This window comes from Hyposmocoma kahamanoa, unplaced genomic scaffold (assembly GCF_003589595.1).
Source record: "Hyposmocoma kahamanoa isolate Upper Pololo Valley unplaced genomic scaffold, ASM358959v1 76, whole genome shotgun sequence".
Taxonomy (NCBI): domain Eukaryota; kingdom Metazoa; phylum Arthropoda; class Insecta; order Lepidoptera; family Cosmopterigidae; genus Hyposmocoma; species Hyposmocoma kahamanoa.
Genome location: NW_020653900.1, coordinates 11807475 through 11820956, shown reverse-complemented (window position 1 = coordinate 11820956; position 13482 = coordinate 11807475). Strand labels below are relative to the sequence as shown.

The following is a 13482-nucleotide window of genomic DNA, read 5'->3' as shown; positions in this document are numbered from 1 at the left end:
CGTTTTTTAAATAATATATTGTAATATAGCAACACTATTTTACTTGTCAAAGAGGGTTAACGAAAAATAAAACATAAATTGAAAAAAAAAATCATTTTTACTAAATAAATAAAACTGAGTGATATTATTTAAATCAATGAAAATACACTGAAAAGTTTGTTCGAGCACAATTCAGATTTTTTGGTTAATTCACTGAACACAAAATGGGAAAGGGAGAATAACACACTCGTGAAAATTAAAAGTAACGATTTCTAACAAACTTATACACGAAATGATAATGATTTATTGACAAAAAGGTCAATTCTGTTGAATACATTTCGAAACTAGAGTCAAAATTTTCAAAATCAAACAGGTGTCTTTAATATTCAAAATACATGTAATAGCAAAACCCAGGCTGTTGTTTCTGCTCATCTCGAAAGGAAAAGTGTGTGACGTGTTATCATTTACAGGCCGGTATTTTCAACAATTAAACAATCGAAGAATTAAAGGACAATATTAACATTATTATACACGCATAAGAGGGTTTTTTTATGATATCAAGTGATAGGACGAACAAGTCGTATGCTTGTTCTAGGGTGCTGCCACTGCGCCCGCCACCCTGAGACACAAAGTTGACAAGTCGCATGTGCCTGTAGTTTAAGCAGCACCCCTTCAAAACCAGAACGCAGTAATGCTCACATTACTGCTTAACGGCAGAAATAGGTGAAAGAAAATATAAAATATAAAAAAGATGAGCTCTCAAAATGACTTCTATTGCTACTAGGACAAATTAATTTCAAAAATATGTACTCAACAGAATTAACTTCAGTTGTGCCTTATAATATACCTATTACAAAATAATGTCTTAAAACAATGTTAGTTTTTCAGTCTGTCAATAAAGTACATCAAATTGTTAGTTTATTTTCTAGTAACGTGAAATCTGACTGCGTCAAGTCCAAGCGTAGTTAGGCTTGTGCCCGTTTTAACTCGACTGCACCGAAATTAAGGGCAGTATTATCTTTGAGCGATGTTGGTGTTGTGACGCCGGAACGGTGACGCTGCGTTGTATTGCATATAAATCAGGACATGCGTTGAAATGGCACGCGGCGACGGAACACGTGCACATCGGACATGGTCTCAGGAGACGAAGCGGGGAGGGGTGATGCGGTGCGAAAAGGGCATTACGTTACGACACCGCATTGCTCGTGCGTTGACGTCCGTGAGGCATCGCTCTTACCCAATTTAATTATTAACAAGTTTTGGGAAGTTATCACCCCAATGTCACGCACATCGATTCAGACATAATATTGTAAACGGGCTCAACTGGATTCGCCATTTGATTTATTATTTAATTGTGGCTCACCAACTCCCTCGAAGTTATACTGATACAACGCCAGCGATTCTTTTAACACGAAAACATTGATTTCAAAAATTGTACATTAAAATATAAAACAACTGTCAAAATACAATAAATGTGCGCTGCAATAAGCACATCGCTGTCTTTTGTACAATAAGGCAGTATTGCAGGGTACTACGATTTTGAACTAATCAAAATCATCCAACGATGGGCAGATCAAGCGAAACTTTATCGTGGATAAAACGGCCATGTTTGTTTTTTCTCAAACATGCTCGGAAATGTTTGCATTACTTACAAAAGGGGAACCCACAAAGTTTGTCATTTATGGAGTGTGAAATTCTTTGCCAGCCTATAGGCCGGGCATGTTAATCCATTTCTGTCCGCTGCTCTATGAATACATCTACCAACAAAGAGCTAAGTAAACAGACTAAAGAAAACACTGTTATAAAACCGCTTATCTGTGTCATATTATCTGTGGTGTTTTTTAAATTGTGGTATACACGAACACGTGTAAAATTTATTACAGTGCTTTGTTACTTCTTTTTTTCTGTATTTTTTATATTTCCTTGCTTGCTTGTTTGAGAAAAGCACTATTTATACGTAGGCGGGAACGGGAATTGCCCGATTCGTGTAGTGCAATTGTAACTCATACTCGTCAATCCTTTACTTCCCGACCTCTGCAGTAATATTATTGTACAGCGACTTGACAATAACATACTGTAAAAAATATAATGTCCATAATTTATTACCATATTGTCTTTAATTAGTATAATGATTGATATCCCGTTTATTCAAAAGTTTATACTATCAAATAAGAAACTTAAAAACAAATTACAACACTTCGCAATAATAAGGTAATTAAAATTTATCGATATCGAATTTAACAAGTTACATTGTTTCACCCTTAAAAGGCATTTCATTATTAAATCACTGTTTAAGTTTTGCATTTTTTTTATTCTTATACAAGGATCCAAATGTAACGTGTCAACCCTTATTTTAATTAGAGTATAATGATTTCTAGTAAATATTTATAGCAAACAATTCAACCTTTCTAGTCTAAACTGACAATAATATAACTATCTCCCTTGCACCTATACAAATTGTATAAGGCAAAAAGTGAACTGTCACCTGTAATGAACAGCTGTCTTTCAAATTCAACTTTGTACTACCTAATTTTAATATAAATATCTATATGCATTTGTAAACTTTAACATTATGTAGAACTTTACATAGTAATGCTTATTATACGGGGTGTTTATGAAATAGACATCAAAAAATCATTTCATATTTCAATAAAAAGTATATGACATTAAAATTTATTGAACATAATTAAAGAATGCATTTAAAGTGTAATTGTGGTTAACATCAAGATTGTACTTACAATCTGCCCGCTACGACGTAATTTCCGATGTAAAATTTTTGATATAAAGAATCATAAATAATTCCAATTCTGATCAACATTTGACCATTACTGTATTTTTTTTTTATAAAAGCCGTTTCATTTTCGGTATTTGTCAAATACTCTTATTTGCGGTAGCGATTTTGACACGTGACTATTTAATTTTCTATATTACTAATTCTTAATTAATTTGTTGTCGATTTAATATACACCCTGTGTTTATTCACTCTTAATAGGAAAAAGCGTAAGCGACTCCCGCCAGGGGATTTTAATCATGGAAGAGTGGAAACCCGACAAGTCAGAATGCATAAACATCATCTCCATATTTAAAGCTAATGTTACACGGCAAAAAAATATCGATGATATCAGTACACCATATTGAAAAATAGTAACATTAATCGGACAGATTGTGTAATGCTTAATTAAAAAGCGCAAACAAAAATTATACTTATCGATAGTTTGTTAAGTTATAGTACTAATAACATCGATAACTGCGCATCACAAAAGCAGTACGAATGGTATACTGATAAGTGGGGTATCACTCTTATAAAATAATTCGATATACATATATAATAATGTCAATGTCATAATATCATATTGCTTAAAAATGCAGTTATATTCAACATCATTCCTATAATATTTTTAACACTAGTCAATTCGCGTTAATAATGCAGTACAAATTTACTGACAAATTCGAAATTCAAATTAACCAATCATATGACAGTATTTTGTTCTCCTCTCTTTGGAGTTATTCGTGTTTTACTGAAGTCGACGATTGCATTTTATCTATAAAAAAGTTGTCAAAGACTGGTCAGATTTTATCGGGACTAAAAATTTTCCAATGTGGCGAATCTAAGATGGCCGCTATACAAAACCTGAGTTTGCTGAATCTCTGCAACTATCAAATTATATACAACAGTGAATTGTTGAGCGAAATGATTATAATCACTTTAACAATGCAATTGTCAACTTCCTTAATACACGAATGACTCCGATGCTGGAACTTGGAAAATACAAAAACGAGTGACTATGATTTCATACGGACTCTTAAAAATACGGAATACTATGAAAAGAAATATTGGAAAACAAAATCTGTACAAGATGCAATTCAAAGTTGTTTCTGTATATTTTTTTTTTTTTCAAAAACATGTCCAAACTGTAGTCTTTAAATTATCAACTAAAGTCAACAAAGACTCAACACACGCGTTCCCGTAATATTGGCAATGTACAACAATACCTACTTAGTATTTGTCACTCATTATGCACTAATTCACTCACTGTCACTTAACAGTACTGCACTTTTTAGGTCAGTTTACATGGCGATTTTTCTCCAAATATTTTACGTTTTTAAATTGAATTGCTTTATTTGAATTAAAAGAAATAAAAACATAGCACCTCGCTATCACTTTCGTAGTGAATATAAGAGATATACGATTTTATTTCCATTTTAATATTAGTATACAAAGAAAATCCTCATGTAAAACAACCTTAGGGTTATATTGGTTCTGTTAATATGTTTCGGCTACGCGGTCGTACTTATACGCTATATTTGAAGTGATAACAATTTCGAGTGTGGCGGAATGGGTCGGGTAGTAGCATGAAAGTACACGCGCGACCGAAGCACGGTGCAAGGAAACCCTAAACGCGCTTGAGGAAGCCCCACGCGACGTGGAAATAGTGCAGCCCCCGCTAGGTGGCTTTCCAAATGGATGCTGCAACGATGTCCGCGCTCAGGCCGCTGAAGGCGATGCCGGCCAGGATGCCAGTGATCAGCGTGGCGGCGCCCAGCATGCCCGCCTTCGAGGCGTGCTCGGGGGCCACGTTACTGGAGGACCAGAACGCATTATTATTTTTTTATTGATGATCATACTAAGTGACAGGACGAACAGTCGTGCGCCTGGTGTCAAGCGACACGTCTGTCCATAGCAGTTGCAGACCCACACACAAGAGCTTTAAATCGCAAAGATCTGAGAGACACTGTCGCTGCGTCTGTCACTGTAAGTCATAACTTGCAATAGTAGGTATTGATGGTATTAAACTTTCAACAATATGCCAACAAGATAAAGTTTTTTAAAATACGTTAATTAAAAAAAAATTAAAAAAAAGTTTAAAATTAAAAAATTTAAAACTACGACCAAACATTATCAAGATTTTGTAGTGTTTCAAATTAAGAATGTGTGAGTTTTGGCGACATTGTTGTGAAAGCAGTGCCAAAAATGGCCGCAAGGTCACAGCTGATTTTAAAACATTGACAGATCTGCACATTCATTTTACCAACATAAAAATTGAGCGCGACAAACGAGATAAAAACGAGATAATAAAAACCAACAAATTTATATATATTAATTATTGGAAACTAAAGGAAAAAGGCGTTTTTAATACAGTTCAATACATGAGAGGAATTAGAAATACATTAATAACAACTAATATAATGTAAAATATATAAACACTGAAACTACTAAAACTTTTTACTATTAAAATAACTACAAAATTTTTTGTTTCGTCGTTTTCGCGGCGATGAGTAAACGACAAAGATTTCATATCGCAATTTCATATCGTTATCCTTGTTATTCAAAATCTATAATAATAGTTCGTTACCAAATAAACAAAAGAACGAATGACATTTCGGTATCTTACCGATTTAGATTTCGCAATAAAAAAATAAATTTTAATAACGGCAACATAGCGTCACCAACACAAATAAATATGTCACGGGGAGGTTTATCACACATGCATGTGTTATACTGCCATGCTACGGCCACAGACCGTTTTTTTTTATAATCTCAGTACAGAGTACTAAAAAAACCGACCTGAAAAGTATGTGGAATTAAGTATATTTGCTAAGTTTTATTGAAATATTCGCCACTATACAGGACTTGACACTGGAGATAATAAAAATCGGTTCTCACTACTCAAAGTATATTGAGAGAAAAACGACTTGAATTGGAGAAATAACAAAATCAACCATTAAAGTAATTGCTCCTAAATTAAAGTTAAGCGCTATTTATAAAAATGAATCTTCATGCGTAAGCAGCCACCCTTCGAGGTGGATAATTTTCTTCAAAATGAACAATGGAAATACCCCCTTTGCAACAAAAAAAGAATCATGTTAATCGGTTCACAAATACCGGAGTTATCGCGTAACATACATACAAAAAAAAGAACATAGTCGAATTGAGAACCTCGTCCTTTTTTGAAGTCGGTTAAAAAAGAATTACGTGAATCGTCTTTTGATTTCGATTATACGTTCTGGTATATGTATGTGGCTAGTGGTTCATATGAACGTTGTTATCATAATTTCAACCTTTTTTTAGTGTCTCTCTAAATATGTAAATGAGTATTCATTCATGATGGCTTCAATTATTGCCCTTGTACTCGATTGTAACACAATAACTTTGTTATTGAAACAGTAGTTCCGAACTTTGTGGCTAGATGGCAGTGTACCAAAATACGCGATTTGTGAATTTTCCCAAACTTATCATATTTCATTTTCAAACTGTGGTCGTCTGTGTGTAGTCCTTACCAACTCAAGTTCCTTAACTCTAATGTTGAGTAGAAAAATCCAAGATCTCACCTGCTAACATACATCATGGACAAAGAACTCGCGTGCCCATGCGTCAACCCAAATATAACAGCGATGATCCAATAAATGACGTCATTGTTGATAAGCACTGCGAGCGTTCGTCCTTCCTGGGGCTGGTAGTTGCAGACGAGAAACAAGGGAATGAATACCAGACGAGTTGTTGTTAGGACGAATAACCAGCGACGGCTCGGCTGTTGAGAAAAAATTAATTAAATACAATTTTAACAAATGTTTAAGTTTATTAAATGTTACGATGTTTGACCACCATTGTATTTAATATTCCGTGAACTTACTCCACTACTTTGTTATAATTATTAATACAAAGATCGAACACTTAGGGTCGTATTCTAGAACTCTACTCAGTGCTCAAGTTAGGATTTGAGTAGGGTTTAAAGCACTTGATATCATACTCAAGTCTTGCCAGTGTTGCCAGTGCAATCCTGACTTGAGCATTGAATAGAGTTCTAGAATACGACCCCTAGATTCTTTGACCCGGCTGGATTCGAACCAACGTAATAATAATAATAACGCACACACTCAACACAGCTCCGCACTAGGGAAACCTTGCGTCGCGGGCGCCATGGACACATACATAGACAACAGCAAATTACACCCAAACTCACGAGGGAAATAAATGTAGGCCATACAAATATTTCTCCCGGCCCGGGAATCGAAACTGGGACCTCTGCGTGGCAGTCCGGCATGGTAACCTTTCGGCCACGGAGGCAGTTCAGAGGCAGAGGCACGTCTCTTAGCAATCCGTGACAGACGCTATGCCATGCCAATTGAACCACGGAACGAACTTACGAATTTTTGTATGTGCTTGTTGCAGACCTTTGTTTTTCGTTTTAACGACTTTTTTGCCGATGGCGCTATCTGTGAGAAATCTATTTCTTCACTCAGCCAGGACCCTGTTTCAGAACTCTTCGACATTTTAACCGAACCGTTCGATTGGATATTCGATATCCAATTTCGAGTTAGACGTTCGACTCGGATACGATATCGTTATCCAACAGCGTTTACGAAGTTAGTCGGTAAAATAGATTATAAGAAAAATGAAAATCCTTTTATTTACAATTTTAAGACTTTAATCGCCTAAAATATAGGAATGCATTGGTCTTGCATTAAAATAAATCAATAAAATTGAACAAAATCCAGACATTATTTCAAATAATAAGAGATTTCCATATTACATTCTTGCTTTGTGAACAATAGGACGTTCGCTTCGGTAGCTTTCATTCGATAACTGTGTTCTGAATAACGTTTGTAGCCTTTGCCGGTCGAGAAGCTCTAGTATTCGTACGGGTGTGACGTCATTCCGGTTCGGTTTTGAATACGACAGTTTGACGTTCGATTCGGGTGTTGTGAATAAAAATCAAAAGAAATCGACAAGAAGTTGTCGTAAGGTACCTTTACAATGTCAGTAGCTGGTCAGAATGTCGCTTTCATAATTGTAATTTTTAAGTTCATTGAATGTTACGACGTTTGACCACCATGATATTCAATTATTTAAGCGATTTCTAACAATCTGACGATCGACAACAAGCCGGATTTTAGCGCTTGCCAATTGTCAATATGATTTACTAAACAGAACGGAATTCATATGTAAGTAATCATAATCCACTAGCCGTACCTACCTATACGTTGCAATGTACCTGAGCCCCAAGCCCGCTAATTTTAAATCATTATTATAGTAGAAGAATTATTCTTTGCACCGATGAATGTTATCTCTTGGAACGGCCTATCCTTTCTATTACAATACGGTAATATAGTACATTATGGCAGAGGCCGGGAAGTAAGGGATTGCTGGACGAGTATAAGTTACAATACAAAAAGACGACGTTCATTTTTAGCATATTCTAAGCGCCTGAAGAAGTATTATTAGCAATTACATGGAGAAGATAAACTATCATTTCAGAAGATAACTTTTTCAAAGGCGTTTTATTATGTAGTAAAAAAAAGGATGTTTAGGAAGAAATTGGGTAGTAAATAGTTATATAAAAAAAGTAAACTGTATACTGCTAGAACCTTAGAATAATAACGCATAGAATGATAGTTTAATATCAAACGAACTGTCACAAGTGAGGTAAAAATCAAATTCATATAGGCTAGTTTTGGTAGTAGGTTAATTTTCGGTTTTAGTGAATATTTATATAAAATACAAGTTGAAACGCGTTACTTCCTTGTGGAATGTGATGTTAGTATCTATTTTATGTTTGTGTGACGTATTTTTACACTCATTTAACGCACGTTTCGTCATTTTTAGCTAAATTCTTGGGCTGTTCGCGGTACAAGTTGACCTTGAGCACTGACGGCCCGCCCGCTCGAGTAGGCCCTTTGGGAGCGCTTCAATTTGCCTTAGCCTGTGCGGACTAGGTTTCTATGCGTTATTATTCTAAGGCTAGAACCATTGAAAACGTAAAGTGGTCAGCCAACCTGACATCACTTTCATCACGCCGGCCTCTTTATTTCTTTACCATTTCCATTAGCGCTAAGGTAGAAAGTACGTCAATAAAAGTACTAAATAGTAGAAATTAGGTAGTAAACAATGAGCTGTTTGATTTGTACATCTCGTTTGGTCCAGGCATCCTGACGGACACTGCCAACATTAGGTCTCGAAAGACCTACTTTACCTCAGTCCACCATTTTCGCTTTGTATGGTTGTCATTCTTTCGCGCAATTTATGTAAAATCGCAGAAAAATGCCTTGTTGTGCTGTTTTCTAGTGCAAAAATGACAGCCGCACCAAAAATATTAGCAGTAGTAGCATTTCGTATCACCAGTAAGTCTTATTTTAATAAATTTTCAATTTTCTGTTTATCGAATTGATTCAGATGTTAATCGTTCGTCGTAGGGCGGCAAGCAGCCGTCGTGGTGAATGTTCACTGATCCCACGGCGCCGACTCAACCGGCGAGAGGGAAACCCGGGGGTGTTTTAGTGGGGTAGGCCCTCCAGTCTGGAGGGAGAGTCCCCACATAACCCCTGAGTCTCCCTGGGCTCAGGGGTATCCATAAAGATTTCCCCCCGTCAAAAAAAAAAAAAGGTAGCAAGCAGCCGGCAAGATGCCAGCACATTGAATTAAATTTCAATATAAAATAAAAACGTCGTAACTTGCAACAAAGGTATTAAACTTTCAACGATATAGAGTCTGGGTAAAGTTTAAATTATATTAACAGTCCAAAATTTATTACATCTTTTTAAATTAAGTACTATGACCAATCATTACCAAGATTTCGTAATGTATAAACAAATGTGTTTGAACGCGTTTTTGCGACAGCGGTTCGGATTGTAATCGAGGCTTAAGGTACTTACTTCCATTGCTTTTTTTCTTCTGTCGCCCCATCACGTGGTATCATATTCAAAAAAGACCAGACCCAAATTAGAAAAGTTACCCAAATCGGTTCTACCGGGATTCGAACCCGGGACATCCTCATCCAGTGCCAACCCCCCGGCCATCGAGGTAGTAACGTAACTGATCTGAGATTAATTTTGGAAATATACCATTTGCCACAAGCCAGCGGTGATGTTCCCGATAGTAGCTGTTACGTTGAAGGTTAGAAAACAAGTCACCAAAACGAAGCTCTTGCCTAGGTAGTTGTCGGTGTTCACTGATACCACATCTGCAATAAACAAAAAACAAACATATAAAACAAGTGTATATTTCATAACATCATTATGTTTGTCAAGTTCTTAGGTTTTCGCGATTGTTGCACATAGGAAATGAAACTATTTTTCCGGATTCAAATCGCGTGTGGTGGTACAATCTCATCGAGTATATAACCAGAAATAGAGACGAAATAAGGGCCATATATTCATTCTTGTTTGTTATAATTGTCACTACAACATTAACAATCTTGAGAAAGAGTTCGTCCAGGGAAGTACCGCCACCTTACTTATTTTAGTCGCCAAGCAGTAAGGCTGCTAACAGATTGGCTAGATATTTGCATTAATTAAATTTTTATTGAATTGATATTCAATTATTTTTTGTGAAATCACTCCACTAGTTTGTTATAATTATTAATACAAAGATCGAACACTCAGAAAAAACACTCAGAAAAAATTTCTTCGATCCGGTCAGATTCGAACCGACGTCTTCTTGCATACCGTGCCAGACGCTATACCAACTAAGCCACGGAACGAACCAACGGACCTCACGAATTTTTCTATGTGCTTGCGTCGTTAATACAGCGAATAGCGACTGCTCTCGCCAGGACTGGTAGCTGTAAAGGTACTAACTGGGTGATAAATCTGCAATAGATTTCTCATAGATGGCGCTACGACTAAAAAGTCGTTGAAAGACCAAGTACAAAGACACGACGCAAGCACATAGAAAAATTCGTGAGGTCCGTTGGTTCGTTCCGTGGCTTAGTTGGTATAGCGTCTGGCACGGTATGCAAGAAGACGTCGGTTCGAATCCGACCGGATCGAAGGAATTTTTTCTGAGTGTTCGATCTTTGTATTAATAATTATAACAAACTAGATATTTGCAGTTAATGCGTGCAGTTGTAATCAATTTTATGCAGCCGAGACCTCGAATGTTTGAAGTTGATTACGACTTGACGTATTAACTGCAACGATGCAGCCAATCTGTTAGCAGCCTAATGTGCGCATTAGTGCGTTCCGGTTTCGAAGGGCAAAGGCGCTGGCGAAATTACAGGCGCATGGGACTTGTCAATTTATGTGTCAGGGTGACAGGTGCAGGGGCGTTGCCCATGCCCAAAACTCTGAATGGCACTCACTGCAACTGTGGCGCTATTTTATATAAAAAAAACGACCAAACGTTTGTAGAATCTATTTACCAACTTTTACTAAAATCGGTTTACCAAAAGTGAGTGGCCAAATGAATTGTTTAAAATGATAATATTTTGTCACCCTTAGTGGGAGTAATATTTTCGTCAAATTCAATGGGACCACTACCGATGTACCCCCCTTTTCAACATAAAAGAATCACCGAAATCTGGGGCCTTACCATGAACTCTTATTACGATTCAATTTAGGACCTAAAATGAATTGTTGTGAGACAGCGCTACATGAAGTGTATATCAGCATCCCGCTTTTTTGTCGTTACAAACCTATACTGAACTGTAATAAGAGATCATGGTAACATAACAAAAAAATACAATCGAATTTTAGAATCTCCTCCTTTTTTTGAAGTCAGTTAAAAATACTAATTATCTGCCGAACTTGTGTCCTTTACTATGTCTTTACTACATTCTGTCTATTCAGTGTATAAAACTTAAAACAAATACATTTTCTAAATCGATTTACCCGAATGCACAGCAGGAAAAACAGCCAACGTGACGAAGAAAGTAATAAACACGTTGTACATTTGAATCCAGATGAGCTTTAAGATAGACAGATACGGAGTCCGAAGTAATGCCGGGTTGTTCTGTTGATTGGCGGCGAGTGCTGGGTTTGCGAGGAACGTGCGTTGCTCCAGAGTGGTATGGTAGCGGTAGAATCTCTGCAAAACGTGAATAAATAGTTTATAATAGTCATTTTATGGGATGATAGCCGAGATAGGATACGATGGAGTTAATATTGTCTTTTCAGCTCAGTTTTGCCTAACGTGCCTTCGGGCCAGTTATACTATTGAATTACCGCATTCATGGCTCTAACCTTTGGATTATAAATAATAACGGTATGTATGGGGTACTAGGATAAACTAGTGTCACCTATACGTGTACTAACCTGTCCCATCTATATCATTACAGGTATAAATGGGACTGGTTAGTACACCTATACCATTAATGGTATAATTCAATGGTAGAACTGGTCCGTAGGCCTTCGTGACCAAATGTCGCGCTTTAAGCGGGACAGGCGTCGAGTCCCGCTTTTAAGCTTCGAGTCCCGCTGTCCTTAAAATACTTAAAAATTTCCCGGTTCAACAATATAGGACATACGTGATAATAAATTTTAAAAAAGGCGCGAAAGAATAAAATATAAAGAGCCATCCCACCAAACTACAAGATAACGCGTGCCAGTTTTCTTTTTAATTTAAAAATTTTTACTTAAGTTAATTTAAACCGGTTACTGTTTGCTGTCGTCGAAATAGAAATCGTTTTAAAAATACTCACATTCAAAGGTAAAGCGAAATAAGTATCAAAGCAGGCCAACAACACGAATATCCCGGCTATAAAGTAATAGATAGCCGACGTCCTCGGCGATCCCGCGAATTCATTGGAAATCCAATTTATGAAGACTGTGATGCAGCCCGCTATATTTGACCCCAATACAACAGAGCCTGTATATCTTGGAGGCAGCTTCGCGGCCACACCGTAAACCGAATTTTGGAATATTGCGTTGAAAGCTGAAAAATAATAAAGAACAATAAAGTATATTTTCTCAAATATGGTTGAAAATGTTTGCATTGCTTTTAAAAAGAGAACCCATAAAGTTTGTCATTTGTGGAGCGTGTTACATTGTTAGGCAAAATAAGTATAAATATCCATTACTGACTTTCAAATATATCTACTAACAAAAAGTTATGTAAACAGCATTGACTTACAAATAAAGTCAATGGTAAACAGACTAAAGAAAAACTGTCACACAGCCAACTGCTCACTAGCATCAGTGTATGTAATTGTGAGAATTAAAAAATATTGAATATGGTATTAGTTATTTTGCGTTTAATAAAATTATGGTGCACTATATACCTACATCGCATACTTAATAAAATGGCGGTGAAATAAACGAAAGTACTTTAAAATTCTGTTTTTTATTTGTACTTTTTATATTTTCTTCGCGAATGACCTCTAGAGAGAAGGAAAATACAATAGTGAACTGTAGTGTAGTCCGCCTGATTTAAAATAAGAAGCAAAATTTGTCATGGTAAGACATATTCAAGATGCTCTTGAGATTGCGGTGCAATTGGTATGTTGTTTCACAGTAAATCACTGCTTGTTCGCGCTCTGCACTGTCTTAATTGAAGGTGAAGGTGAAATTTTGTGAAAGGATGTATGAACGTCTGTCATCTGTGAATTATTACAAATTCTCTATTCAAGAATTTCACAGTGCCTTGACATTTTGCTGTAATGCCATTGACTTACAAATAAATGGACGACGGGTCTAATACAAAAACCACGAACAAAATGTCCCAAGTCAACCTATTTAAACGTAGTGACATGTAAAGGAAAATGAAAAAGCTAAAACGTTGAATTTAAA

General features: G+C 36.3%; 1 protein-coding gene across 1 annotated transcript in view; it reads right to left on the bottom strand.

The window, feature by feature from the left end:
* Positions 1 to 2671: 2671 nt before the first annotated feature.
* The window catches only part of LOC113232629 (equilibrative nucleoside transporter 1), a 67041-nt gene continuing 56230 nt past the window's right edge, over positions 2672 to 13482 (bottom strand). The window contains exons 5-9 of the mRNA XM_026467400.1: positions 12396 to 12628; positions 11587 to 11782; positions 9820 to 9938; positions 6310 to 6509; positions 2672 to 4560 (exon numbers count right to left, since the gene is read on the bottom strand). Coding sequence (XP_026323185.1) covers positions 4425 to 4560; positions 6310 to 6509; positions 9820 to 9938; positions 11587 to 11782; positions 12396 to 12628 — 884 coding nt within the window. The 3' untranslated portion in view covers positions 2672 to 4424. The remainder of the gene's footprint in view (positions 4561 to 6309; positions 6510 to 9819; positions 9939 to 11586; positions 11783 to 12395; positions 12629 to 13482) is intronic.